General features: G+C 33.8%; 1 protein-coding gene across 1 annotated transcript in view; it reads right to left on the reverse strand.

The window, feature by feature from the left end:
* Positions 1–27664, reverse strand: part of LOC124360647 (guanine nucleotide-binding protein G(s) subunit alpha) — a 104266-nt gene that overhangs the window by 10537 nt on the left and 66065 nt on the right. Inside the window, exons 6-9 of the mRNA XM_046814457.1 lie at positions 14119–14173; positions 9409–9482; positions 5841–6020; positions 4373–4571 (exon numbers count right to left, since the gene is read on the reverse strand). Of these exons, the coding sequence (XP_046670413.1) occupies positions 4373–4571; positions 5841–6020; positions 9409–9482; positions 14119–14173 (508 nt within the window). The remainder of the gene's footprint in view (positions 1–4372; positions 4572–5840; positions 6021–9408; positions 9483–14118; positions 14174–27664) is intronic.

Genomic DNA, 27664 nt, shown 5'->3' on the forward strand with positions numbered 1-27664 from the left:
ATTGGTTGTGAAACGTGATAATGAGGAGATCAGTTTATCCACTGATAGACTCACCTGATCTTTGCTTACGTGAAGCTAGCCTGATACCTTGCAAATATTTCACTTGTAGGTTTGATGAATACTACAGTACTATTCAGAATGTCAACTGCTGCTTCGTATGTTGTGGACTCAGATATGAATTCAAAGATTGGTTGAAACGATTAATGAGGAGATTCAGTTTATCCACTGATAGACTCACCTGATCTTTGCTTACGTGAAGCAAGCTGATACCTTTGCAAAATATTCACTGTAGGTTTGATGAAGTACTATTCAGAATGGATTCGTATGTTGTGGACTCCAAACTGATTCAGTTTATCCACTGATGACTCACTTTGCTTACGTGAAGCTAGCTGATACCTTGCAAATAATTCACATGTAGGTTAGATGAATATACATACTATTCTGTCAAGACTCTATGAATTCAAAGATTGGTTGTGAAACGAGATTAATGAGGATTCAGTTTATCCACTGATAGACTCACCTGATCTTTGCTTACGTGAAGCTAGCTGATACCTTGCAAATATTTCACTTGTAGGTTTGATGAATATACAGTACTATTCAGAATGTCAACTGCTGCTTCGTATGTTGTGGACTCAGATATGAATTCAAAGATTGGTTGTGAAACGTGATTAATGAGGAGATTCAGTTTATCCACGGATGTAACACTTTCTTCCTTTGATGAGATTCTATTCACAAACGTCTCAAATGTTCTTAACCAATATTTCCAAAGTTTAGAGCAAGAGGGTGAACGTAGGTCAGTATCAAACTTGTCAGGTCTTAAAAACCTATCCAAGTCAATCATAAATATAATAAAACAGGAAACATACTATTTAACATTTAAATTATATGAGATGATTAAATTGTAATGGAAAATAAAAACCAGTTATTAAAGTAACAGAATAAAGGGTTTTAATCATCTCAAAACAAATTATAGAAAATTAATACAGTTGAACGGTACAGAATAATAAAATAAGTTTTGATAAAACAAATGTGATGTAAACATATGATAGTTTGTATTAATTAAGTGTTCACCACAATGGGTTAAAGGTCCGCTGTACTGGCCGCCATCTTAATTTTAGTTCCATAAAAACTATGCTAAACAACACTTATTTATTGTTAGTTGTAAAATCAGAGAAGGTGTTTAATTTTAAGATATAATTAATAAGTATTTATACGCTCTTAATTTTTTATCATAATTTGTATTGGTTATTCAGTAAAGGCAAGATGTAACTGATTGTACTTCATTTAAGTACTCCTAATTCACATACATAATTTCTTAATATAAATATTTAGATATATTTCGAGCTCATTGAGAAAATCCATCTTCAGTCAAAATGTCATAAACTCAAACTCTTTTGACTAAAGATGGCTCTCTCAATCATGCTCGAAAAATCTACGTATCTATATTATATAAAGATGAATGTTTGTGTGTTTGTCCTTTATGGAATTGTAAACTATTTGACCGATCATTATGAAATTTTGTATGTATATGTATTTTTCACGGAGAAGGTTTATATGCTATGTCCATTAATGTAACTCGCCAACAGGCGACGCAGCAAAAGATAAAAACGCCTGCACATTATAAATTGCAATTACGAGACAGTTATGTACATTAAATAGCAATGACGAGACAGTTATGTACATCAAATAGCCAAACACTATTTGAAGGCGCTAAGTTTTGACGTATATTTGTCTTTAAAATAATGTTTTTGTTGAACTTAAAGCTTGAGTGTTAGACCACTTTATAACAAAAGTACATGTACGTGTACAATGGCTACAAACGTACACTTTTGACAGATTTTCTTGATCATGGCAACAAGACAAACTCTACATCGGCGCTGGAAATATAATTCATATACAGACAAAGCTGACGAAAAGCGTGCGAAGTCGCGGGTAACAGCTAGTCTTATATAAATTATCAATGTTTTGAGGTTATATAATAATCAGAAAACTTAAGATATGATACTCATCACACCAGTCGCATACACCTAAGAAACAAAACAGTTTTTCCATGTGTAAATCCACCACCTCCAAATAAGAATTGCACTAGTCATTATGTTCCAACAGCATGGCAAAATGTTATAACAATCAATATTTTTTGTGGATAAGTTGATCACAGCAGAGAACCTTTAACCTCTAAATTTAAACCTGGAGTCTGTACAGAGACTCTGCTCATACTTACAGTTAATTCCTTTTTAAGTTAAATGAATTGGTTTGCAATGAATGGGTTTAACTTGTCCAGCTGTGTACTTAGATTAATTTTATATCATAATTCAATTTTACAAGTCTTCTACAAGGGTTATATCAGACTACAACTCCAACATTGTGCGTAAGTATACCCCCATATACTATAATCATTGGACATTGAACTAGGGAACAAGGAAGAATAATAGAGATATAAAAATACACTGAAATATACGTGGTTTAATTTTATTAAATACACCTGACAAGAGACGAATAATTTTTCATTGATAGTTAATTCTCAAACATCTCCTTTATACTCATTGAAAAATTGTTAAGATCCAACATTTAACCCTTTGAAGAGTTTAAGTAGCAGAAGAAGTAGTGACGGGCCATTATGATGTTTATTTGCTTAAATTAAAGAGTGAAGACTTAACTGATATAATATTTAAGTAGTTTAAATTAGCTGTTTTTACATTCAGGATTTCTTTAGTAAATGAGCCCTGTGGGGGCTCAGAGGCACAAATAAGAGATTGCATTTTACAGCATGACACAAATGATAAAAAGGAATTTAAGCGGTTGGTTGAACATGAACCACAATTTTGTAATATAACAAAATTTGTCATTGTAAACTTTAACCCTATAACGTCTATAGACAACGTGTGGAAATATGAGATTCTATCTAACACTGTCAGATTTCAGATGCTGCACTGAATGGAAGGTGAAATAGGTTTATATCACATTAGGTTTTAACAATTAGTCTACTAAATTCAGTAGACACTTACATTGGAACAACATTGGATATTAATAAATCAGCTCATACATATACACAATATGGTTATCATTGTAAAATATCCGTATACGTTAACCCAATATATTAAACATCCATGGAATAAAAACATCACTTAAAACTTAACGAAAAAAAGGAAAGTGTTTAACAAATTATGACATAATTTACAACTTGAACAAGCTAATACAAATTCTTTGTCATAAACGGAACAATGTGTTTTAAGTTTGTTATTGATGGAAAGTTTGAAAGAATGATGGGATTTCAGACTTTTTATATGGTACAAAATGTATAACACAATGTGTTTTGTTCAATAGAAGAATTGAGTAAAAAGCCCAGGTTTCAACTCGTTTCAAATGGAGGATCTGGTGGAGATATGTGAATGACACTTTCATCATCTTCCCTCATGGAGACACTGAACTTAATATATTTTTTACCCACATAAACAGAATTTCTTCTTTTATTCGCCAAACCATGGAGGAAGAAGTCAAAAACAAATTTCTCTTTCTGGATGTGTGTGCAGTAAGAGCTTGTGCCCCGATAAAGATGAATTCAAAGAAATTAAAAAATTGAATCAGATCTTTTAAAAATGGATACCCTGAGTCTGTCATAAATAAGTGCAAAAGAAATGATAGATGAAACAAAGAATCAGAAAATGAAAACAAAGAAAAGTGTACATACATGTTAATCCCTTATGTGATGGAATTATATGAGAAAATTAGAAGAGTAGGCAGAAAATATAATATTAGAAGCACTTTTAGAACAAAAACACTCTTAGGCAATGTTTTTTAAAAAACAAAAAAGCACATAGCACAAAAAACTGTATTTACAGTTTAAAGTGTTCTTGTAATAGGGAATACATAGGCAAGGCATAAACACCACTAAATTTAAGAAGTAAAGAACATAAAGAAAATACTAAAAACGGGCTAGAGGAGAAGTCCAAACTTGCTCAACATTGCTGATCTGAAAATGATCACATGGAATTGGATGAAGCCAGCATAATACAATGGGAAGAGAATTTCTTTAAATGCATACTTAATAAGACAAAAAAAAGATAGCATATAGATGTCTAGTGCCAGTCTATTAATGTACTGTATCACAGACTGGTATGCATGTTCTTAATATTACAGAAACAATGCTAGTTGTATAAGTATCATGATGCTTCATATGACAAAATCCGTTACTGATTCTACTGTTGTATAAGTTGAATTCCAAACTGATCAGGGACACTATAAGAAGTTTGAAAGTATCATAAGGCTTCGTGAAACAAAATCCGTTATTAATTTGAATGTAACATGTTGAATAATGAGCATATGATCTGCTATAGAGGTACGGTGTGGTGAGATTGACTGTGCAGATACTGACCAGGAACTCGTCACGTATGAAGTACTTTGCACGTATGACCTGAGGCTCTTCAGAGGGATCTGGGGCAGCATCTATGGGTGTCTGGTAACGTGTAAATTCTGCAAAGTACTCCTCCAATCTTGACTTTCCAGCCTTTATCTTCTCTGCTAGTAAGTCCTGCTTGTTCAGGAACAGAATAACCGAGATAGTCCGTAACCATCTATAAACATAAAACAGAACTAATGAAGAAATTAACTCATGAACTTTTTTATTCATAAAATTTCAAATCAGACAAAAAGGTTGATAGATGACAATACTTAGCTGATCTAAAAAAAGTTCATAAAATCAGTCCAGTTTTTGGGTCATTACGTTAGGGAACAACATTTTATATGTATCTAAAACTTTTTAGAAAAGTATCTAAATCAATTTCAGGTTCCTAAAAAATTGAGCTATTCAAAGTATTTTTCTCACTGTCCAGGCATTATTATTATTGTACCTACCTGATTGTAATGTAACTATTGTCACCAGATTTGTATTACTTTACACAGCCATTGTTGTTATGTCAATACTAATCCATAAAACTTATTATAAGTTTTCTATTCTAATGGTGCCTTAAGTAAAAGTTTTTTAAACTCTAATAAGAATACTGTATATTAGTTTTAAATAAACTTCTCCTTAATTAAAATGTATAGACTTTATTCCTACAAAATGTCTGTATTATCCTAGGACTATTATCTGGACATTTCCTGCTTGGATATTTGTTTGCTTACACTAGGTAGTCATTTGTTACTACAGTTCAGTAGCAGGCAACATTGCTTGGTTCTAGTATCAAAATGTTCAAAGACATAGCAGGACTATATGCCATTTAGAATTGGCAGAAATTACTTCAAGTAATGATTAAAAACTCAAATCTGCTTTGAGTTTCCAGATTTTTAATGATCTATTTATGAATCACAGAATGTAAGAAATTGTATAAAAAAACAGAGATGGTCAAATTGATAATGTTGAGGGAGAGCCACTGATGAAATTTAAAATGATAAAGTAAAGGTATTGAGAGGAAGGAAATGATGAATGGGGTAAGAAGAGAAAGGGTTCAAAAAATCATTCTTGTAAAAATTAAACTGAAGTTAAGATAGATACATGAAAAAAAGAATTATCTTCAGGTAAAAAAGTAAACTGATACTCAATACTCTAGTCTCTTGTAGAGAAATGAATATAGCTTCATATGTTGTATATGGAGCTTACATTGGTTACTGTTAACTTAATTATATTAAAACATAAAACCAATATTTAATACTTTAATTATTGTGAGGCCTTTTGATAGCAAGGCTATCTTCGTCAGACACATAACAAAAGTCAGACTTTTGTGATGTGTCTGACGAAGATAGCCTTGCTATCGAAAGGCCTCACAAAAATAAAAGTATTAAATATTGGTTTTATGTTTTAATGTAATTAAAATAGCATCATTTGTTTGTGTCAATTCAAATACCTGTTATTCCAGATGCTTCTGAAAAGATCGAGTGATTCTCTCAGTCTATTCTGTGTAGGGTCCTCTCGTAAGACCATGTTGTATGAACTGCAAGCTGTCACGAAGATGATGGCAGTTACATCATTGAAACATTGAATCCACTTTCGTCTCTCATCTCTCTGACCGCCCACATCAAACATGCTGAAAAATACATTTTGTGTAATTATGATAGTACAGTAATTATTACGGTTTAAGTAAAAAAACCAATCTATACATTAATCAGTTTGACCAAATTTTGTTGATATATTGGAAAAGTGTGAAAAACACTATGAACACAATTATTCAAAGTTCAACAGTAGCAACTGCACACACCTGCAGCAAGAGTCAGCATTTGCTATTTCTAGCCTTAGAATATAATCAATTCCTGCTGGAAACAAGCTAATAGCATAATGGTTACACAACACTAACTTTGTCTTGTAGAAAAGTTTACAAAATAACGAACATTTATTTCTTAAAACATAACAATATTCCAGCATGTGCACATCAGCCAACAACAAGATACAAGAAATACAGCTGAAATAAAAAAAAGGAATTTTATTGGAAACAAATTGTTTTACAATAATATTTGAATATGACCTATAATAAAGCAGTTTTAGTTTAATATTACTTAGTTTTCAAGGTCATATCTTATTACTATGGGATAAAAGCTATCGTAATACATAAAATATACATGAACAGTTGAATAAATGGGATGACAAAAATAAAAATGTAAGTCATATAAGAAATCAAAGAGCAGCTCACATTTTTGTTTGTTTGTCACCTGTGCGCATGCAAACACAATGTTTCCTCCGCCATGCAGTAGAAAGCACTAGTACCAAAAGTGGCGACTTGTGAACAGAAGGCTTTTTGTGTTCTGTAGTTTACAAAGACCGAATCTGTAGTAACTATGCAACATGCGATTTGTATTAGTTCGATTGTGATCCTCCAAGCGATAATAACATCTGCAGATGGTATCATTCGTTTGAAGATAATGGCTGCCTTTTCAAAGGGAAGAATACGGACAACCAACGGTTAGTGAAGAGAGTGTTAAGCAAGTGAAGAGAGACTTTCACAAGTAGCCCACAGAAATCAGTTTGGAAGGCTAGCAATTCCAGTGACAACAGTTTGGACAGTTTTACGGAAATGTTTACAACTACTTCCTTATCATTTGCAGTTGTTATAGGCTCTAAACCCTACAAACTACGGTTTATGTTTTTTTTTTTTTTTTTTTAAATGAAATGTACGACAATGAAAATTTTCTGGATTATGCAGTTTTCAGTGATGAATTAACATTTTACCTCAGTAGACATGAGAACACTCACTATGTGCATATCCGAGGCTCAGAAAACCCTCATGAGATGGTAAGATTGCAGGGAGACTTCCCTAAATTAAATGTTTTGTGTATCTAGACAGAAAGTTTATGGGCCTTTCTTTTTTAGATTAGCTGATATTTCTTATCTTGATGCTCTATAACTATAGCTATTTCCTCAATTGGAAGAAAATGAACCAATAGACTTCAATTGGCAGCAAGATGATGCACTACCTCACTGGTATAACTCAGTACACGATTGGTTGAACATCTCTATACCCGATCACTGGATTGGCCGCAAGGGACCTATTGATAGAGCTTGTTTCGAATGACCTCTACATTTACCTGACCTGACGCCATGTGATTTCTACTTTTGGGGATTCATAAAATATCGTGTGTATGTGTTTCCGCTACCACCTGACCTACCGTTTGGGTTAAGGAACAGGATTAAAGCAGCTGGTGCAACAATCACTCCAGACACATTGATCAAGGTTTGGGGAGAACTGGGCTATCGATGATGTGTGCTGTGTAACGAATGGAGCACACATTAAACACTTGTAAGTTTGTAGGTATAACTATTTCAATTGGTCTTTAATTTCATGTATTAATTATAATTTTAAGTTTTATATAATAAATACTACAACATTTTAAAACTTCGATATTCATTTAAAACATCCGGTATTAAAAAAATTCTTTATCGACATGTGATAGATATGTCATTAAACTTATAAAATTTCAAAATAGTTATCCTTTTCTGAGCACATTGAAAATTTTGCAAACCTAGTAACACTTACCTGGACAAAGATAGCCCATACTGGGGACAAGTGATGAATACCTAGAAGAAACCGGTCTGAATGCAACCTGATCCGGATGGGAAAAGCAAAATAATACCTCAAATAATGTGTTATGAATAAATATGTTTGGTAAGTTTTCAAAAACTTTTTCCTACGTACTGCTGTTTTTACAACGGCTTTGTATGATTTAAATTTACCAAGACAAACATTTTGGTGAAGAAAATCATACCAAATAAAAGTAGGTTTTAAGATATAAAGATTTGATAAGTTTTATTTTAAAAGTTTATAAATTGCCTAAAAGCAGCCTGTGTGTTAAAGAAAATTCTACTGTACATTTGAAGATTAAACCACATTAAACTCCTCAATTTTTTTTGATGTGATATTACAATAAATTAACGTTCTGAAGAGATTACATACAATATGAGATTTTTTCATAAAGAAGACATCAGATTAAGTAAAAATATTTTGATTTATAAGACAAATACATTTTAAATGAATGTCTTATAATATTCCATGAATAAAAATAAGAATGTTCATGGTTTATTGGTCCTGCAAGATATACTGAGGAAGCAGTGCCACAAACCTTAATTAAGGACTCTAGAGCCCTTTAGAGTCGATTAAAGATTCAATTCCAATTAAAAACTGATGGTTTAGCATAGACATCATTCAAACAGGTTCATAATTTAGATTATAAAACAAAATTGTATGTAAGAGTGGACATTTTATGACAGGAAGAAAATACATATTGGATATTTTATAATAGTTTAGTTAGAAGCAAAAACTTTCTGCTGTATATAAAAATATTTAGTTTTAGAAGTTAATACTTTCTTATATAGAAATAAAAGTTTAGCAGTTATACCTGATCATCTACAAAATTTAATTTTAAATCAGTCTAAAAATACTCATATTATACTTTAAAAACTACATTTAATAAATTATAAGCACAATAGATTGCAGTCAAAACACTGTCAATCAAACATAACAGAATATTAACAGTTATGTTGTGTTTAACGAATCAGCTAACTGTTAGTAATATAAACAAAGAAAATCACCACACACTTGATCATGCAGCTTAACTGAACATGATTCTGAACATCTGCCATTGTTATATGTTACAAAAGGTGTAATACAACTTTTAACAAACTTTAAATAAAGAACACATCAAAACATTACCGAAATGTATATGGGATATAATTATGTGAAATTAAAAAAAAATAGAACTGGCACTGAAATGAAATGGAAAATTCACAAGGTTGGTCTCAGTTCGCATATGAAGTACAGAACGTTAAGTTGCAAAATAAGTTCTCCAAACATCAGTGTGAAGTGTCATGTTTGCTGATGTTTTCGTTAACAATGTATATAAAACGACGATGATCGTTAACACTTACTATGCAATAATTAATAAACTAGAATTATATTGCAATACAGAAATTACAAAAATACTTACTGAAAATTGACCTTTTCTACTTGAAACCTCGTTTCAAAGATCCCAGATGTCAGGACTCGACACCTGAGGATGTCCTGTAGAATAATAAATCATTATTATAAAAATATCATTAATTTGAGCAAAGCTAAACAATGCTCTACTCAACTACCTTTGATTGTTATTCTCGTTAAATAGACATATATGTTACACTCAAACACCAAATTCAGTCTATGACCATAATGTTTACCCAGAATACATGGGTAAGGTATTACACAAAATATGTTGTTTATAAAACATTTGCTCAATCAGATTCAACTTTTCACTTGTCTTTGTGAAAATGACCAATAACGTGCTCTGTGTTAAAACATTTTTCTTCATTGTTCAATACCACTCATATTGGAATTTGTCTCAGAGCTAATAATCTAAGCTAACTGAGTATTATATAAAGTTTTTGAATGTTTTACGTGGTCCTTAAATCTCTTAAACTTAATGCTAAATATATCTAATGTCACAGGTCTCGCTTAGACTCCTGAATTCTTAATGTATGGAATACCTTTTATTTAGCTACAATGAAAGATGTACAATTATAATTGTATCGATAATAATTCTACAATACTATTCAACATTAAAATGTACACATTTTCTTTCCTTAGTTATATAAATTGTCGGTTTTAGATTTATTTACCTCTAATTTCTTCTTGCTCTACTCAGCCAATTGTTTACTAGACAATCTGTATTATGATGTTTTCTCACACTGTGTTGTTGTTAGTGGAACAAGTTGTTTATTTTGATTTGTACAGGAATAAGAATTAATTTTCAATTAGTAATCTTATAATCTTTTGATTTTTTTTTAAACTGTAAAATAAACAATGAATAATGAAAACGAGAAACTAACCTAAATGAACGTGATTTTAAACATAGTTGAAAGTTGTGTTTGTGCGAGTGATTTTGTATGAATTATTGAATAATGATGACAATTTTATTCCATTTTTACTTGAATTTTGTGGCAAAAATAATTAGTAAATAAAAGGCTTTATTATTCAATCTCTTTTGAATGACAAAATTATGTTAAAAGATATTTATTAATATTTGATAATACTATAGTGCCTTAATAAATATTCCATTAAGTGATGGTCAAAATTAGGAATTCCTATGAAAAAAGATTATAAATGTTGGGACCAGTAACATTTCTTGAATACAAAGTGTAGGTTACTCAATGTGGACATTCTTGAGGCGCACTAGGAAAAAGATTTTCTGATTGGCTTGACAATGACGTTCTATTGAGTTAGCCTGAGAAGGAATATGAAATTAATGAAGACACTTGTGCGAAAGACCATTAATGTACTCAGTGGCAAAACAAAAACAAAATAAGAGTTTTAACCTTTATTGGACAATTATTCTCATTTTTAAGAAACTAGCACAAACTGCTCACCTGACTCTGTATTCTGCCGGAAATAGAAATGACTCTTCAATTGTAAAAGAAGTTACCTAATTTTCAAAAACTAGAGGAAAACAATTGAGTGTATACCTACAACCAACACAGCAACCAGACTTATACTCCACGGACAAAGCTTCCAGTTTATAAATTGATAAGCATTTATTGTGTCACAATTATCCACTAATTTAGAAACGGGCTAAACAAAGGAATCTCTTGAAACAAAATAACTATTCTATCCGGATGTGGATTCCATTGCGATCTCAAATTCCATTATCATTTTGGTGACATGTGCTGAATGTAAATTGCAGATGCTTGTTGACCACACAAAGACTTGATTTGCTATGGTTTAGACAGATATCTTTAAATCAAAGTTAATAACTCTTTTATACAGACTGCTGGACACTTACTCAACACAACAAATAGTGTGAGAGTACAGGTGAAAACCCTCTGAAAACTGATGCCTGTATGTTTGTAGTGTGCTTCATGCATCTCTGATTAAAGATGGAAATAATCTAATTTTATTGTGAAATGTAATACATATTTACAAGATTTTTTCATTCATGTAAGATTTCATTTGAGAAAGAAACAGTATACCAGTGATCTGTGCATATCAGGTACTTGTGGAATCTGTAGTGCTAAGCCTAAAGAAATGAACGACTTAAGCAATATCATGAGAAGACTATGTGAACATGATCATTATATAGAATATTCTCTCTACATGTCTACTCTCTCTAAATCAGATATGCGTTCTTCATATTTGTTACAAGGTTGATGTTGGTAAATTGAGCTTCACTAGAAGAAGAGAAAAAACATTGTAGAGGTAAAGAAAACATTTTATCAACTAAATGAAATAGGTACGTGTGTATCATGTAGTCCTGGTACAGACTATTGCCTTTAAAAACATACTAAACATTGATAAAACATAGAATTCAAAACAAAATTATTTTTAACCTTTATTTTGTTGGAAATATAATGTTCAGTTGTTTAATTTTTCAGGGAATGGGACTGTTGATAGAAATACACACATAGGGTTATGGAACAACCAAGGGTAACACTTGGTTTTCGATTAATCCAGGTCTAGCACCTGATCTAATAGAAGAACGTATTTGGAGATTCAGAGCATTTCTTGAAACCATATAAGTGGTTATTCAATCATGAAATTTACTTAAAGTTATATCCTTGGGGCCCCATGTCTTCATGCATCCATAAACTTCTAATACACTCTTCTGACATCACTAACCATTGGTATGATGTCAAAAGAAACATAAGAAACAAGAAATGAGGACCTGATATTCTAGAGGGAACATACAATTCAAGGAGCTGCTCCAGAATAACCTTAACTGTCTTTTACAATCTTTTCTTGATGTCAACTCTCTCTTGAGGAACCAAAAATCAAATAAAAAGGTAAAATTTGTAAGTACGAGTACATCAAGAAGTAATGAAATGTTGTGAAGGTCATACCATTCAGTTTTCTTTATTTTAACAAAATGCTAATAGTTCTTGTATTTATAATATTACAATAGATACAGAATAGTTAATACAGGGTTTTTCTGTTTTATGTACCTGTGTCCTCATTTTTCATTATTTTCCAATAATAATACAACAAATGTGACAATGTATAAATTCAAACCTGAGTACAAAAAAAACTAAATACAAGTATATGAGAACAGTACTCTTTACTAGTTTGGATTTTTAAGGAGAGGCCATTATTTTTTCAAATAAAGACAACGTAAATGAAAACAACTAAATTAAAATTGCCTTCAAACACTGAAAGAGGTTATTCCATGAAACTAAAATTGATATTAAAATTTATAATATTAATTTAGATAAAAGGATTCTTTGAATGTGGCCCTAAGCATTTAAAGGATGTACTGAATCCTTATTGGTTTTTTGTACCTACATAAACATTTTGGATCACTGTGAGGCAGTTTGGAAGATCCACCATCAGTGGCAGGAATTTTGTTCTAACCATGAAAATAATGCTGTGTAAGATAAAGAGTTAACAGAATGGCAATCAACTAATTGTGGTTGGCAATAAGTAGATAACCATAAATATTTCATTTGTTATATAGGTTGAAAAATCATTGCAGCTATGTGATTCAAGCACCACTTCAAATATCAGTTTCTGACCAGCCTACAGAATCTTTTAATTGTAGTGATTTACCCCTAGCATAAATAATTTGATGGTGATTCACTCATCACTTATCTCCTTATCATGTATAGAAGGCAAACACATCATTGCTTCTGTAGACATACCAACTGCAATGGAAATGTAACTATTTCCTTCAACAAGTCTAAAGGTACTAGTACAACACTACTATCAAGTGAACACCTACTTCCAGTGACACAATATAATTGGTTCATTACACAACATTTCCTTGTCATATATGGACAGCAAACACAACAATGCTTCTGTATATACTTATGAGGATAACAATTACAGTGGACATTTAACTATTTATTTCAAGTATTTGTAAAACACCACCAACTGATGTCTACATCTAATAAAATATTTATGATCAAGCACAATTTGTAGAACAAATTTCCTAATTTATGGCAAAACAGTATCTAGTTGTGGCAGTTGTTGGTGCTACTAATTAGTATTTGCACTCAGTTTTTACCAAATTTTGTTCACATCACACGATATAGTACTAATATCAAGATGAGATTTATATTTAAAAGATAATATATATTTGCTTCTTCATTATACCTTCCCACATTTCAAGTACCAATATTTTATAACCAAATGCTACAAGAATTATAATTACAAAGTTTTTACAAGAATTGTCACACTTACTGCACTACACGTTTTAGTGGCATTACAAACTTAAATAGATATAGGCAATTATTATGGTGATATTAAAACTCCATATAAATAATTGAGTAAAATTATTTTTACATCACTATTCTAATTCTATTTCTTCTGTCTTTATTTATTAAAAAAAAAAAACAAAAACAATACAACACATATTTTCTAAACTATAAACGTTTAGTAAACTGTAGATCTATTAATGTTTTTAAATAACAGAGCTATAAACAAGGTTGGAACAACCTGATTAACCTTTCTGTCTCAGAGATCTTTTCAAAACTGCTACTGTTACAGCTATTCATGACCCTTAGACAATCAGAAGATCATTAATTGCACAAGGTGCCATCCACACGTACATTTTAACTACCACTCTCAACAATGAGTTAAAATCCAATAGTTAAGAAAAACATTAGTCTACAAAACATACAGTAATTATTTATAAATATTTTAATAATTTAGCAAAACTAAGCAAGAATATACTAACCTGTTCTGAGGGTGTATAGTTTGGCTGTTTGATGACATGGACTTGGTCAAGAAAACTGAAACACAAGACAGGATAATAAATATAGTGTTTAAAAGCTAATTTTATTTTGTGTGCTCAGCTTGATTTATAACTGCTAAATCACAACCCATTCATTAAAGAAGGTTACAGTAGCAATACATGATGTGTATACCTGTCACTGTGGCACTTAGAAATCAAGCATTAATACTGTGTACTATACCTGTAACTGTACTGTATTATTTGGCATATACTATGGTCACTACAAAGAGTAAAAGTACCAGTGTTTGGTGTTTATGCCAATATTTGTCACAGTATCATACTAAATTAGTGTTAATTACAAACAATCTTTTAGTGAGTTATTTCAAAAAATTGGGCAATCATAGGATAGTCTAAACTTTGAATTGTTTGACTTTTTAATCTCAGCACACAACTTTACTATTAAACATGTTCAATTGGTTATCCATGGAGGAAACCAATGAAATAAGAGAAGAAAATGTGAGCTGGTGGTTAGAGAATCTGGCTAGGAGGTATCAATGACAACTGGTTTCAAAAAATATTCCACAAATGATTCAACATTGGTCTGATAGATTTAAAAAAGACTTACTTAATTATAGTTTATTATGTATTCAATTTTTAATACAGTTTACTGAATTTTAATTTTTACCTGAAGAACATTTTAACTTTCCATAGTTCAGAATTTCTATATAAATATCTTAAACCTACAAAGAACAAATTTCCATACAAGAAATCTCGCCAAAACTGAATCTAAATCATGCTATAGATATGCCCCTGTTTACATGACAGTGAGAGGAGAAAATGAGCCCAAGATCTTTTCTCTCATGGGGTGGCGAGATAGTGAGCAGAGAGGTGTTAAGGTCAAACCATTTTCAGATAATTTTTATCTACATTGGTGGTAATTTGATGTGAGTTTTCCCAACAGGTGGCAACACTGAGCAAATGCTTGAGTGTCACATACCGACTTACTGCGTTTTGTAAGACCACACGCAGATGTATTGGCTTTTTATGATTATGTTTCCTGAGAGTTTGAAGACCAGTGGTTGTATCCCCCAATGTACTAAGATCAATATGCTTTGCTCAGTGAGCAAATACACTAATAAGACTGTAAGATCAGCATGTGTAGCCTAGTGATTATATTCTCTTATAAGAAAAAAGAAATACAAATAAATACTTTTATTTATTCTTTTCTTTTTTTGCCTATGTAAATAAAGAATTTTTCATTTCATTTCCTAAGACTGACCAGGATATGTAGCCCCACTAGATAATATTCACTGATAAGACTGACCACCATGTGTAGACCAGTGAATATATTCTCCAATAATACTGGCCAGAATTTATGATCTAGTGATTACATTCTCAGATAAGACTGAGCACCATGTGTAGCCCAGTGATTATATTCTCCGATAAGATTGGCCAACATGTGTTGACCAGTGATTATTATATTTTCCAATAAGATTGACCAGCATGTGTGGACCAGTGATTATTATATTCTACGATAAGATTGACCAGCATTTGTGGTACAGTGATTATGTTCTTAAATAAGGCTGTAAGATCAGCATGTTTAACTCAGTGATTAGTCTGTTTTAGCACAGACAATGGGAGCTTTCACAAGAGAGAGTCAATTTAAGTGGTGAGAGTAGGTTCATGTAATAGGGATTTAGTTATTCATCTATTCTTATAGCGTAGCTTACCCCTTACCTAAAGCAACACATATAATTACTGAATGGTCTTATCATATTGTAAAGAGGATTAATACCCCAGAGATTTAATATATAGATTTTTCTGAGTAAAAAGACAGTCCTGCTTAAATAAGAAATAAAACCTTGAATTTTGGCCAATACTATTAATTTTATTTTTTTATTTCAAATTTTGTTATACTATTTTGAGAGTCAAGTTTACTTTTATTTTTAGGGTATAATTCATACGTATCCAACTGGTTTTGAAATGATCCAAATACGATATAGAAGATTGTGTGTATGGATATTGTACTTTTAACACTCCATAACAAACATAGTATTGTATGTTGTCTGCCAACATTAGGCATTGTGGCAGACATTAGATATTTTCAAAATTGTATGGCCAAAAATGAGAGCTGCGTGGATATTAAACTATTTTTATTGCAGACAGTAAGGTTCAAGTAATTAATTGGTAATTGGTATTTAGTATAACTAAAGGACAATTTTAAATTGTATTGCTAAAAATGTACATTGCATTGATTTGGTACACTGAGAATCAAGCTCATAAGAAAGACAAAGATATGCATACAAATATCCATATTACCAATTTCATATCGAAGTTCATTGAATTTGTATTAACAAAATTCCAATGACTAGTAATCTTATTAAGCAAATATTTATGGAAATCAGCTGTTGAATAACACATTGCTACCAATGTTTACAATACATGTGTATGGTGTGCATTTATACTATCAGACACTGAGATGGTATTTTTCATGTATAGGCTACCTGAGCCTATCATATCTGTCTACTCGTATGTCTGAAGTTTGAGCTATGCTGAAAATTATAACATATATTTATAATAAAAAAATATAATTCTTGAAAGTCTACTCTATTTCATAAACTACATTAATTTTTGATTTTTCTAATTATATAAACAAAAGTTTTTCGTACACTTAAAGATGAATTATATAGGTCAATTGAATTATATGTATAAATAATTATTATATGACAGAATATTGCAAAAATGTACCAGAAATTAAACAATTATTATGTTATATTAACAACAATACTAGCAACACAACATTAAAAAAGAACTTATTTACATTTTGACTCTAGGTACCATATTTAGTCTGTCTAATGGTCTTCTGAAATAAATGGTATAAACAGTAACAATTATGAAGCAGTAAGCACTTGTACAAACCTTTATTACATTTTGACTCTAGGTACCATATTTTGTCTGTCTAATGGTCTTCTGAAATAAATGGTATAAACAGTAACAATTATGAAGCAGTAAGCACTTGTACAAACCTTTATTACATTTTGACTCTAGATACCATATTTAGTCTGTCTAATGGTCTTCTGAAATAAATGGTATAAACAGTAACAATTATGAAGCAGTAAGCACTTGTACAAACCTTTATTACATTTTGACTCTAGATACCATATTTAGTCTGTCTAATGGTCTTCTGAAATAAATGGTATAAACAGTAACAATTATGAAGCAGTAAGCACTTGTACAAACCTTTATTACATTTTGACTCTAGGTACCATATTTAGTCTGTCTAATGGTCTTCTGAAATAAATGGTAAGCACTTGTACAAACCTTTATTACATTTCTACTGCATTAATATAACTTGAATTTTCCCCTTTGATGCTGGTTGCATGCTGTATATAACAAATGTTTGTTTTATCTAAGTATATTAGAAAATGGTTAATCTAAACCTTGCTCTACAATAATGCTAAATTAAACTAAAATACAGTCAACATATTCATAATGAAGTGTTGATATTTCCTATACCTTAGTTGCCTTTTTCTTAGTAACAAATTGTGTCAAAATGATAGAAAAGTTAACAGTTGTTTATAGTTTATTTAATTATATGTTTATATAGTGTTAAAAACAATCAAATTTTATACATATTAAATTTGTCATTCTAAATGTAGAATGCGTTATATCAATTTAGATTTATCAGATTTTAGCAAAAAGAATTTATTTTTTATTATTAAATCCTCATTATAACATTTTACATATTTTTTAAATATTTGCATTTTAAATTGGTTTTAGTACAATATTAGTTAGTACTTTCTCTATATAAGTTAATTATTTTTTAGTATGTATAGAAATTCAAAAACCCAGATAATTACCATTTTTAACACATGTTTACATTTTATTTTTGTAGTACATGTATCATTCTTTCCTCCCTGCACATTTTTCATGCATTAAAACTATTTATTTAGTAACTCCTAATAGAAGAAAAAAATTACTTTTTAGCTCCTGCGTTGATGTACAATGATTCTTACTATTCTCTATTCTTACTATTCCCAAAATTAACATTCTATTCAATTCAGCTTCCACTTTTGGACAAAGAGGTATGTTTCTTGGAGCTCAAACTGAATGCGGTTGAGCATTTTTTATCATTTCAATATAATACTCCCCAAGAATATTACCCAGCTATGTGAGAAGCTGATTTTGGTGAACTCGAAATGAGGTTTAAAGCTTTGATAGCAGAAATTCCTAACAGAGGCTCATTTAAAACAGAAAAAAACAAAACATTTTCTTTTATCTGTCTCCTGAAGTGTTAGTGTGCAATAAACGAAACCACGTATAATAACCTCTGGTCTGTTTTTTAGTATATGGTCTGAACTTTTCGGGTTTGTTTGTAATATATCTGATAGAATATCCATAATTTCTGCCTCAGAATCAATTTTTAGTTTTAACTAATTTACTATAATGAAAACTTCTAAAAAAAACCCAAGACCTCTGTTACGGTTAACATCTACTGGTCTTAAGCATGAAACTGTAGGTTCAGTATTACTTAACTCATCTGACTTTATTATTTTAAAGTATTTTTTGGCCTTTTCAGTGGGTTTGGTTAGTAACGACTTGCTCCTGCAATACTTAGTAAAGGTCCAGTTCTCTTGCAGTAATTCAGATTACATCTTTAGCAGGGTATATCTTGGCATTTCTCAATTCTTACAATATTTATCATGAATCTTGAAACTACTTAGCCTATTTGTGTGAAAAATTATTTTTCTGTTCTGACTAAATTTTGTCAACTACTGTCATTTGATAAGTATGAAGGCCAACTATGATTGGTGTAAAAGGCACATTTGGTTCAGCTGCTAACTACTGATGGCTGGGTAACCCATACTGCTGTCATGATTTTAAATAATACCCATATGATTTCATTTACAAATTATAAAAAATACGTAATTCTACTATGTGCATTATAATAAACAAGTTCAGTTATTTTCATTTTGATTGGTAGGCCTATATTTATTCGTATTAACTTTTGTAACAGCATAAAGCAATATAATAATGTTTAAGCAAAGATAATGTGTAATCGAAATACACTTTCGCTATTCTACGATTACCAACATAGAGTACTTTAATTCACTCTTGTAAGTATTATATTTGTTATAATTATTACTGAAAGTGTATAGCTTTTGTCTATTACATCAGTTGAGTGTATAGATGCATTTTTCGACCAGTCAAAAATTAAAAACTCTATTAAAAGTGAATTAAATTATTAAACAATTGTTGGGTGTAAAATAAAAGTATACCAACATTAAACAAATTCTATTACCGGACGGATATGAAAAATATCTCAAAACACACACATGAGATGAAATGAAAATACAAGCTGAGCATGTCGGATTGCTAGTGAGTGTGAGTGGGGTGGGATTCCAATTCTGCGTTCAGTTCAGTAGAGTTTAGAGTATTTTGGAGAGTAGCAGTGAAGGAGTAGGTGGGTGGGGCGTGAGGGGAGGGGAACGACCTTCAGCTCTCAGCCGCCGCCGCCATATTGCCAACATGACGACGACAAACTATCCTACTCTTACTTTCACGCATGTAAACAAACAGGCCGATGTTGCCGCACCAGACATCACGAGCTCGCTGGCCCGGCCCGCCCTGCCAGAAAGCGGTCGTCACCATTATACATGCTACTACATTAAAGTTGCTGGCCGCCATATTGCCAACATGACGACGACAAACTATCCTACTCTTACTTTCACGCATGTAAACAAACAGGCCGATGTTGCCGCACCAGACATCACGAGCTCGCTGGCCCGGCCCGCCCTGCCAGACAAGCGGTCGTCAACATTATACACACTACTACATTGTAATTGCTGGGCGCCATATTGCCAACATGACGACGACAAACTATCCTACTCTTATTTTCACGCATGTAAACAAACAGGCCGATGTTGCCGCACCAGACATCACGAGCTCGCTGGTCCGGTCCGCCCTGCCAGACAAGCGGTCGTCAACATTATACACACTACTACATTAAACTTGCTGGCCGCCATATTGCCAACATGACGACGACAAACCTATCCTACTCTTATTTTCACGCATGTAAACAAACAGGCCGATGTTGCCGCACCAGACATCACGAGCTCGCTGGTCCGGCCCGCCCTGCCAGACAAGCGGTTGTCAACATTATACACACTACTACATTGTAATTGCTGGGCGCCATATTGCCAACATGACGACGACAAACTATCCTACTCTTATTTTCACGCATGTAAACAAACAGGCCGATGTTGCCGCACCAGACATCACGAGCTCGCTGGTCCGGTCCGCCCTGCCAGACAAGCGGTCGTCAACATTATACACACTACTACATTAAACTTGCTGGCCGCCATATTGCCAACATGACGACGACAAACCTATCCTACTCTTATTTTCACGCATGTAAACAAACAGGCCGATGTTGCCGCACCAGACATCACGAGCTCGCTGGTCCGGCCCGCCCTGCCCAGACATTATAGTTGCTGCTGGCCGACAGTCACTGAATCACGTTATAACCTATGCCGATAGGTTAAATAGGCTAAGTGTAAATGCCGAATGTTCTCCGATCTATGATACACAAATCTTATTGACATGAATGATCTTCAGTGTCGGTTTGGATTTACATATGCATGCAAGATAGACACAGAAACTCTGAATGGGAATTTTAAAATATTCGATTAAAGCAATTTTTGATAGCATTTCAATTTTTTCAAGCTAATTTAATTTTTGGTGGGCCGACCACCCCCTGCACACATCGCGTGGAGAGTAGAAGAAAGTGAAAATCATACTTGCCTAAATTACTACTTTGGTAAGTGTAACGAAATATTCATAAGCTTACTGAACGTAGATAATCGTTTAAAATACATGTTTGGGGTTGCCTAATTTCTTATGTGAAAATGTGTTTAAACCATTAAATGACTACGGTGTAAGGTTTACCAGAAGGTTTGAAAAAAACGGATACCTCCTCAACATAAGAAACTTAGTTTTTCAAAAAGTTCAACAGTATTCCCTCTTAACCAACCAAAGTAATGCATATTTTCAGTAAAGATAAAAAGTTGGATAATAATCTAGGTGTATAAGCTAGCTCACAACAAGCAAGGAATCCTGCACAGCCACGCAGATACGGTCAACAAGGCATTTATAGATCCAACATGTTCTGGTAGAATAACATGTTTTATATTTATTACAACTTTCTATTTTTCCTTTTTTGGGAATTTACTTGGAGATACTTTATGTACTCCATTATTATTAATCAGTTATGTATGTTGTGCTCTTAAATATATTGCAACAAGAACAAACATGATTTTGTATTAACAATACAACACAAACTTAGGTTACTGCGCTTAACTCGATCCACACTGAAATACCTACAGGAAATTGGGATCGAGGGATGACTGAAGGACAAGACATAAGACCCCAATTATATGGGCTTGTTATCTGAAAATCAAAAGAAGTTCGCCAGCGATACGAACTCTCATTACCAACTTTGTAGCTACACTGCTCCTTGTACTGACGTAACACTTAAAACAAGTATTTTTATTATTGTAGGCTATCACAGATTATATAAGGTTACAAAAATCATGAAAACAGTTCAAACCTTGTTTTTTTTATAGAAGCTACAACAAAACAATTATACCAAAACTCTTGATTAACACGATCAGTTCTAGTGATTTTTACTTTCAAATAATGAGCACTCTGTACAGAAATATTTGGTGAATTACCGTACAAAAACATAAAACGGGACTTTGCAATTATGATCTATATGTAATATTTCACCTCTGAATTTTACAAAAGAATTTACGATCCAGGCAGCATGTTCTATTTCAAGGTCATATTAATTACAATAAGAATAAAATACTATAATGAAAGTAACGGACAAAATATCCTCCCGAGAATGGATGAAGTGGCGAAATATATTGTAGGACAACAAAATGAGAATTTAATTCATAAAACCTTAAAAAATTAAACAAGAAAAATGTTTCACACGGCCTTTGTGGGGTCGCGGTTCTGCAGGAAACCCAATCATGATAAATGGAGGGACCCTGGAGCAGGAGAGGGGCGGCCACCGCTGTCATTGGAGGGTAATAAATGTAAAAGTGACGAAGTGTGTGACAAATTGTAGGATGCAGGTCGGGCTGGTGGACTGGCTCGGTTAGAACAGGGAGATAGGTGATAAGAACACCTTCCCCAGCTCCACCCTACACGCGCCCACCCCAGCAACCCCGTCCCCGACAATACTCTGGTCTCGTCTGACTCTGTTGACGGCTAAACTAACACTTCTCGACTCTAATCAACCCCACTCGGTTTCACTTTCTTATCGAGACTAAATAATATGACAGAACATCAATAAGGGAATAAAATATTGCAACATCAGGGATAAAGAACTTCGAATCGAAGTACAAACGACTGAAAGAAATCTAAAGTTAAGGCCTAATTCCTGTAGCTTGTGAAGTATCAACCACCTAGATTCCGTACAAGTTAAAAATTTACAAATTGCAAGTATTCAAATTAAAAATATAAATGTTTCTTTTGAAAGATTTTAAACCATTCGTGGACAGATTCCTAACCAAGTAATGTTTACATTCAGTGAAGGATATTTACAGTGTCGCCAACCTCTGTAGCCTAAAGTAATCTTCGTACGTTTAGTAATTTCATCTGATTGACAAAATTGTCCATACATGTCTTATACATCTTGACATCACATTCTCGATGAGCACTGAAACGTTTGTGAAATGGTGAATGGCAAAACATTGTTATCTAAAATGTTGAGAAAACGAATGACGACGCTTCAGCTATAAGAAACACTCCTGCCTCTACTCTATCCGTGTACGACTATGTACTAACCATGTGAAGCCCTTGAAAACACTTTGCATATATTGCAATTATAAACAGAATGCCAAACAAACAACGCTAAATAAATATTAAGAGTTGGTTTGGCATTTTGTTCGCGATACAATATAAATAAAGTAGGAGTCGTTTACCTTCAAACAAAAACCGCCCAGCCCCCAGAATAAAAAAAAGAAAAAATTAAATAAACAAGTGGAATAGTTTATTTAGAGTTTCCTTTTGCCATTTTTAACGTTGTATATAACATTCTTTCACGATATACAAGAAAAAGGAAGTGGTTGTCGTTAATTTCTAACCAAAAAGCCAAAAACACGTGGAATCGTTTTTTTAGATGTGTTAATAATTTTAGCGTTTATTTGCCATGCATGTGCGAGATACAAGGCCAATAAAACAAAGTGGGTGGACGGTAGATCCTTCAAACATGTATTTACACCATAAGGATTCCCCGTTACAAACATAATGTAGCATCTATGTAACTAACTCTATCAATTATTTACTAGTACCGTTACAGACATGTCCACACGTTTACTATTCATAAACGGAATCCTCTCCTCATGTTTAAGAACTAAAAGTGCTTAACTCAAACCCAGTACTGCTGTCGGCGGCATTGTTTATTTCTACTACGAAACATACTCTCTAACGTGACATCAACCCCTACACAAAATATTTGCTAATCTTGCCTCGTCCATGAGAGGGGTCAGTTTACTACAGTCACTGTAAGGAACAAGGTATATTTAGAAACCAATCCCCTAATAGATGTAAACTGAAATGAAACGGTTTTGATGTGGTGACAAGGACAACACTTTTAATTAATTACCTGTATACTCCAATGCACTTTATTAATTTCGGGCAGCGGAGCGCCACGACTGTACCTCGCTCGATGGAGTTAATTAACCGATATTGCCAAATGTACAAGCTATTTCAGCAAATAGTGTGTAACGTAGTCGCTCTAAATCATGTAATATTATAGTGTGCATAAATGGTCATTACCTATTAAGAATTCAACAGAAACATGTTATCTCTTCTAATCTATAGGCTACCATAGAGAATTGTGTTGTTAAACACATCAAAAAATTATATACTTAAATAACCTAAACACTCCCGAGTGGCCGCAGAAACACGACACTCGACTCAATCGGACGTACGCGATACAAACAAGGATATCTCATGAGTTGGCGACATCCATGTAATAGAACGTTACGTATTGCGTGGAGTAAGTAACCTAAACACTCCTGAGTGGCAGCAGAAACACGACACTCGACTCAATCGGACGTACGCGATACAAACAAGGATATCTCATGAGTTGGCGACATCCATGTGATAGAACGTTACGTATTGCGTGGAGTAAGTAACCTAAACACTCCCGAGTGGCAGCAGAAACACGACACTCGACTCAATCGGACGTACGCGATACAAACAAGGATATCTCATGAGTTGGCGACATCCATGTAATAGAACGTTACGTATTGCGTGGAGTAAGTAACCTAAACACTCCCGAGTGGCAGCAGAAACACGACACTCGACTCAATCGGACGTACGCGATACAAACAAGGATATCTCATGAGTTGGCGACATCCATGTAATAGAACGTTACGTATTGCGTGGAGTAAGTAACCTAAACACTCCCGAGTGGCAGCAGAAACACGACACTCGACTCAATCGGACGTACGCGATACAAACAAGGATATCTCATGAGTTGGCGACATCCATGTAATAGAACGTTACGTATTGCGTGGAGTAAGTAACCTAAACACTCCCGAGTGGCAGCAGAAACACGACACTCGACTCAATCGGACGTACGCGATACAAACAAGGATATCTCATGAGTTGGCGACATCCATGTAATAGAACGTTACGTATTGCGTGGAGTAAGTAACCTAAACACTCCCGAGTGGCAGCAGAAACACGACACTCGACTCAATCGTACGTACGCAATACAAACAAGGATATCTCATGAGTTGGCGACATCCATGTAATAGAACGTTTACGTATTGCGTGGAGTAAGTAACCTAAACACTCCCGAGTGGCAGCAGAAACACGACACTCGACTCAATCGGACGTACGCGATACAAACAAGGATATCTCATGAGTTGGCGACATCCATGTAATAGAACGTTACGTATTGCGTGGAGTAAGTAACCTAAACACTCCCGAGTGGCCGCAGAAACACGACACTCGACTCAATCGGACGTACGCGATACAAACAAGGATATCTCATGAGTTGAGAGCGACAATTGTAATAGAACGTTACGTATTGCGTGGAGTAAGTAACCTAAACACTCCCTCCGAGTGGCAGCAGAATCACGACACTCGACTCAATCGGACGTACGCGATACAAACAAGGATATCTCATGAGTTGGCGACATCCATGTAATAGTACGAGTACACTACGTACTACGAATTATTCTTACTTTAATTTGCATATTATTCTCATTTAATTTTCAAAAGTGAATGAATACATGAGAAACCATAAGATGTAATCTTCGAGTTGGGTTATGTAATACCGCTTAAGTTAACAGGGTGTCCACTAATTAATCTATCAAACTTCACAACTTGATTTGTCAGGTGAAAATACGAAAATGTCACATAGAGTACTGTCCTATGTTGCTTAGTTTACAGTCTATCTGTCTATTTGAGTGGTGTAGGAAACATTATATATTTAAATTGAATAAAGGCATATAGTTCAAACTTTACAAAATGTTTAGTCTAATATTGAGACTTGGGTTTTAAGTGTAAGAAATATAATATACATCAGGTTTCAAAACGACGGTCGTACACAAGTTTCAAAACTGTAATACTAAAAACGGGAGATTCTAGGAAAAATTTACAAGGTTAGTGAAATATTGGTTATTTTCGTACGACAATTTTCATATAAAGTTTACTTCGCCACAACTAGTAATAACGTACAAGTTATCTCCTGTATCTGAATTGTTATATATTGAACACTGTGTATAGCAGCCATTTAAAAACTTGAAATGATATTTTCTGAAACTTCCTAAACGTTTCTTAAATAGACTAAACATTCTGCAAAATTTGAATTTTACACATTCATATTTATTTAAAATATACTTTTTATCCTAAAACACAAGCAGACAAACTACCATACGGTACACTAAGCAAGACAGAACTACAGTTAATGTGATATTTCCTACTTATTTTTACCTGATAAATCATATGGTGAAGTTTGATAGCATAATTTGTGGACACCCTGTATATGTATATGTCAGTGAGGCGTGATGGGGTGGGGCGGGGACGAGAGAGTTCCCAGCCGGAGTGTGGCCAGCCTGGAGATAGGGCAGGGGCAGGGGAGGGGGCGGGGGCGCTGCCATTTTTAGTGCAGCCAGGATCTATAAATAGCACGCAGGATCCCAATTTACTGTTGACACACAGACGAGTCCCGCCATTACGCTGACTGAATGTGTCGTATGTCGCCAGTACTGGACACTGCTGAGTATATAGCAGTCTTCTCATCACTAATTGTTGAACATTTTAACACAGAACTAACCGATCCTTGATATGTACTCAGTACTCTACGGTCTCATACTGTGGCTACTATCTACTCTCCTTGTAGTGTAGTGCTCAGTCTCGGCTTGTTCAGTAGACAGTAAAACACAAATAAATACCTCAGGCTCTAAGACTCAAATAAACACCTGACCATAGCGATCTGACCTGTTTGACTGCCACTAATTAATCGTGACACGGTACCAAAAGCTAATCTCTTCTTTCTTAATGATGGGTAGTCGGTTCTATCGAGAGCTCAGTCCCGGCCGGTTTAGTTCACAGCAAAACACAAATAAATACCTGACCATAGCGATCTGACCTGTTTGGCTGCCACTAATTAATCGTGACACGGTACCAATAGCTAATCTCTTCTTTCTTAATGATGGGTAGTCGGTTCTATCGAGAGCTCAGTCCCGGCCGGTTTTAGTTCACAGCAAGACACACATGAATACCTGACCATAGCGATCTGACCTGTTTGGCTGCCACTAATTAATCGTGACACGGTACCAATAGCTAATCTCTTCTTTGTTAATGATGGGTAGTCGGTTCTATCGAGAGCTCAGTCCCGGCCGGTTTAGATCACAGCAAGACACAAATGAATACCTGACCATAGCGATCTGACCTGCCTGGTTGCCACTAATTAATCGTGACACGGTACCAATAGCTAATCTCTTCTTTGTTAATGATGGGTAGTCGGTTCTATCGAGAGCTCAGTCCCGGCCGGTTTCGATCACAGCAAGACACAAATGAATACCTGACCATAGCGATCTGACCTGCCTGGTTGCCACTAATTAATCGTGACACGGTACCAATAGCTAATCTCTTCTTTGTTAATGATGGGTAGTCGGTTCTATCGAGATCTCAGTCCCGGCCGGTTGTAATACAACAGTAATGAACACTTATACAAATGCGATATGCTGAATGCCGTATTTAGTGTTGTTAATTTCCACTTTTTCCAGTCTCGAAAAACGTTTATTTTATAATGATCGATACTGTTCGGTTGTAAGTTCATATACGCAACTTAGTCCTAACGAAACACGACAATACCGCTATCTGCTCCCAATCAATGGTGTTACGGTCATGGGGATGCCGCGCTCGAGTGCTGTCCTGTTCAGCGACAAGTACGGATCATACCGGTCTGAGCTCTCTGATTGCCCCTACCATGTTTCCCGTTCCCTGATTACGACTG

The sequence above is a fragment of the Homalodisca vitripennis genome, chromosome 1 (assembly GCF_021130785.1).
Source record: "Homalodisca vitripennis isolate AUS2020 chromosome 1, UT_GWSS_2.1, whole genome shotgun sequence".
NCBI lineage: Eukaryota > Metazoa > Arthropoda > Insecta > Hemiptera > Cicadellidae > Homalodisca > Homalodisca vitripennis.